Consider the following 3621-nt stretch of genomic DNA (forward strand, 5'->3'; position numbering starts at 1 on the left):
TTTGTATAAAATAACCATAGAAAATTTTAAAATTTATATAAATATATATTTCAAATCAAAATAATAATTTAAAATTGATTTGTCTCAAAACTTTATTCAAAAATATAAATATATTCAAAATTTGATTTTTACTAATCTATATTATTAAAACTGAAGTACATTCATGAATTGTTTGGAAACAGGGATAGTCGTATAAAAAATATAGTGTTGTTTGGAACCATAGATAACAGTATATTAAGAAAAAATTTAATGGCTTATGTTATTAAAAAAAGTTGGAAGTTCATTATATTATGAGAAACTATCTATCTCAACCAGTTTTAAAATATATGAAAATGGCTTAATCTAATTGCTTAAAATATATTTTGTCTAAAATAATTATTAAAAATTTAAACTTTATATACATATTTCAAATCAAAATAATTACTTAAACTGAATAATTATTTAAAATGATTTATATCAAAAATTGATTCAAAAATATACATATATCAAAATTTAATTTTTACTAATCTATATTATTAAAAGTGAAGTTCCTTTTAAAATTGTTTAGAAACTTGGATAGCAGTATAAAAATGAATATAATGTTGTTTGGAAACATGGATGACAATATATTAAGAAAAAAGTAATGGACTTACGTTATTAAAAAAATAGGAAGTCTATTATATTATGAGAAACTATATATCTAGGCTAGCTTTAAAATATATGAAAAATGATTCAATCTAATTACCTAAAACATCTTTTGTCTAAAATTATCATAAAATAAAATTTGAAATTTATATGCATATCACAAATAATAATAATAATTTAAAATTGATTTAAATTTGATTCAAAAATATAAATATATTCAAAATATACATATACAGAAATTAATTTTACTAAATATTTTTCAATGACCATTATAAAAAGTGTTTTCAATATATATAAGAAAAATATAGTACAAAGCTCAATTTCACACATCAACTTAAATAATGGTTTTTATATTTCACATTAAATTTTAAAATATAATATATGTGATCATTTATATGATAGTACGTATAAAATACTATTAATTATATGATTACTTATATGATGGTACATATAAAATACGATTAATTATATGATGACATATATTCTTTCCATTTTTTTGTATGATGTTTTAGAAAATATTTTTGTTTTAGTTTGTATGATGTTTTAAAACAATTGATTAAAATATTAAAAGACTGTTTAACTTTTGTATTATTTGTTGAGAATAGTAAGATTAATTACTTTTTGTTTTTTTGTAGTCAAGTGATTTTAATAAAAATAACTTTTTTCTTAATTTGTGTTTATGCTAAGACATCTTATAAAAAACAGAAAAATATATAATATATAATAGTGACAGAAAAAATAGATATCAATATATATTTAAAAAATACGCACGAATCAAATTTTAGTTGTTAACAAAAGAGGATATTGTCGTGGAGATGGATAGTATACATCATAAGGTGCGATAAGGTTAGTTGTGTAGTCTACAATTAATTATTACCGCATGTGTGTCAATGTGTTGACAAAAGAACTAATGATCAATAATCCTAATTTTATTCAGATGAACTGAGTTTGACAGGTGATAAGAAAGTCAGCAAGATGAATGCACCGAAGAGAGTGGAGAGTGGTGGTGAAGCAGAGCTCTCTTTTTCACTTTCCTACTCTATATCTCTCTTTCTCGTACACAGTTACACCATATATTATATCTAAAACGGAGCACGTATGGATGATGCGCCTAAAATTCAATCGCTACGTTACAGGTGGAAAAAGGTTCTTATCTAATACATGAGACTAAATTTAACAGTGATTGTAACTCCAATTATTACCATAGAAAGAACATAAATATACAGTTATATTATATATAAAATGTTCTACTTAAAATTGTTTTTTATAGAAACACAAATATTATTCTTTAGAATCTTTTAGTTGATATTTTTATACTTATAAATTATCGAGATAGACTTTGGATATTTCGTTCATGCTAAGGCCCAAATAGGTATATGGAAGAAACTTGTACATCATCACCAGAGAAACTACAAAATGAGTGGATATCAAAGAGTAAGAGACGAATTCTTCAAGAGCCTCTCGCCTCTCTCTTCTTCTTCTTCAAGGGCTAAGTACTTGGAAACGCTTCTGCGTCTCCGAGGGCTTTCTTGATGTCTTTCTGTTTGGCAGAAAACATGAATGAATTAACTAACCGCTATATATATATATATGTATGTATATATATTGCAAGAGATGAGAAGAGAATAGTAAAAAAAAGAAAAAAAGAATAGTAAAAGAGTTACACCTCGATGGAGAGAGGTGGAACAGTGGGGCCATAACGATCAATGACTTGACCATCTTTGCCGACCAAGAACTTGGTGAAGTTCCATTTGATCCTGCTTCCAAGGAATGATGGTTTCTTAGACTTGAGGAATTTGTAGATTGGTGCTGTGTTTTGTCCATTTACACGCACCTAAAAATGTTGTTTTGTATACAAAAGACAACTAAGTGTTGAGTTTGAAGCAAAGAGTGTTTAAAACAAGCATATTGATGTCAAACTACTAACAACATTTCCAGAGTTGGTTCTTCTGTAAGGTTTCCTAATAAAAGCTTACGGCACAAAAAGTGGTAGGTAGGGAAAGTAACCTTTTGGAAGACAGGGTACTCGGCCTTAAACCTGGTACAAGCAAATTCATGAGCATCTTGGCTTGTACCAGGCTCTTGGTTCAAAAACTGGTTGCAAGGAAACGCCAATATCACAAACCCTAAACAAACAGAACCAAATCCATTCATCAATTTAAAAAAAAACACTGTATAAGCATTTTCATGGTTATAAAGAAAAACCCTAGAAGAATCATCAATACCTTGATCTTTGTATTTCCGGTAAAGTTCAGTAAGCTGTGTGTAATTGGATTCCGTGAAACCACTGTTTCCCAAACCCCAAGAATTAGTCAAGCGATACCAACAGCAATTAAAAAAAAAAAAAAATGAAGAAGAAGAAAGAGTGGACCATTTAGAAGCGACGTTGACGACGAGAAGAACCTTCCCTTGGTAAACGCTAAGGTCAACCTCCTTGCCGGAGCTATTCTAATTCCCCCACGCCAAACATTACAAAAATTCAAAACAAGATTATCAGAAACGCTTCATCTTCTCGGAGGTGAGTAGATTAAGATAGTTACTAATTCATTTCTCGTAATAATCGATTAAATAAAAGAAAAGAGGAAAAACCTTGACAGTGAATTCATGGATGGATTTTTCGGACACAGAAATTGAACCACCCATGTCGCCGCCGGAGTTCTCCACCAAGTTCTATGTCTGTTTGCTGTCTGTCTTATCCACCTCCTCCTCCTCGTTTTTTTTAAAAAAAATCTCAGGAGAAATGGATATTCCATTTAAATTATTAATTTTTTTGAGCTTCAAAAAAATAGAAATTGTTTTTCATCTATCTTATTAAAGGTGAAGTACAAATTCGGTGCGTTTGGATACTTGGATAAGATTAATAAAAAAATTTGGTGTGTTTGGTTATAGCTATAAAAAATGAAGTGTTTGGAAATTTGAATAGTAGTATCTATTAATTGTGTTTCCATATTTCACTTAGTTTAACAATTTAATTAATTATATTACCTTAATAATAAA

At 27.9% G+C, this 3621-nt stretch overlaps 1 protein-coding gene across 1 annotated transcript; it reads right to left on the minus strand.

The window, feature by feature from the left end:
• Nucleotides 1-1970: 1970 nt before the first annotated feature.
• LOC108817266 (probable glutathione peroxidase 5) lies at nucleotides 1971-3374 on the minus strand. Its single transcript, XM_018589912.2, has 6 exons — nucleotides 3214-3374; nucleotides 2996-3072; nucleotides 2850-2911; nucleotides 2632-2750; nucleotides 2291-2458; nucleotides 1971-2164 (listed from the first exon to the last, which is right to left on the minus strand). The coding sequence occupies exons 1-6, from the start codon at nucleotides 3265-3267 to the stop codon at nucleotides 2114-2116; spliced, it is 531 nt and encodes a 176-aa protein (XP_018445414.1). The 5' UTR covers nucleotides 3268-3374; the 3' UTR covers nucleotides 1971-2113.
• Nucleotides 3375-3621: the final 247 nt, after the last annotated feature.

The sequence above is a fragment of the Raphanus sativus genome, chromosome 7 (assembly GCF_000801105.2).
Source record: "Raphanus sativus cultivar WK10039 chromosome 7, ASM80110v3, whole genome shotgun sequence".
Classification (NCBI taxonomy): Eukaryota; Viridiplantae; Streptophyta; class Magnoliopsida; order Brassicales; family Brassicaceae; genus Raphanus; species Raphanus sativus.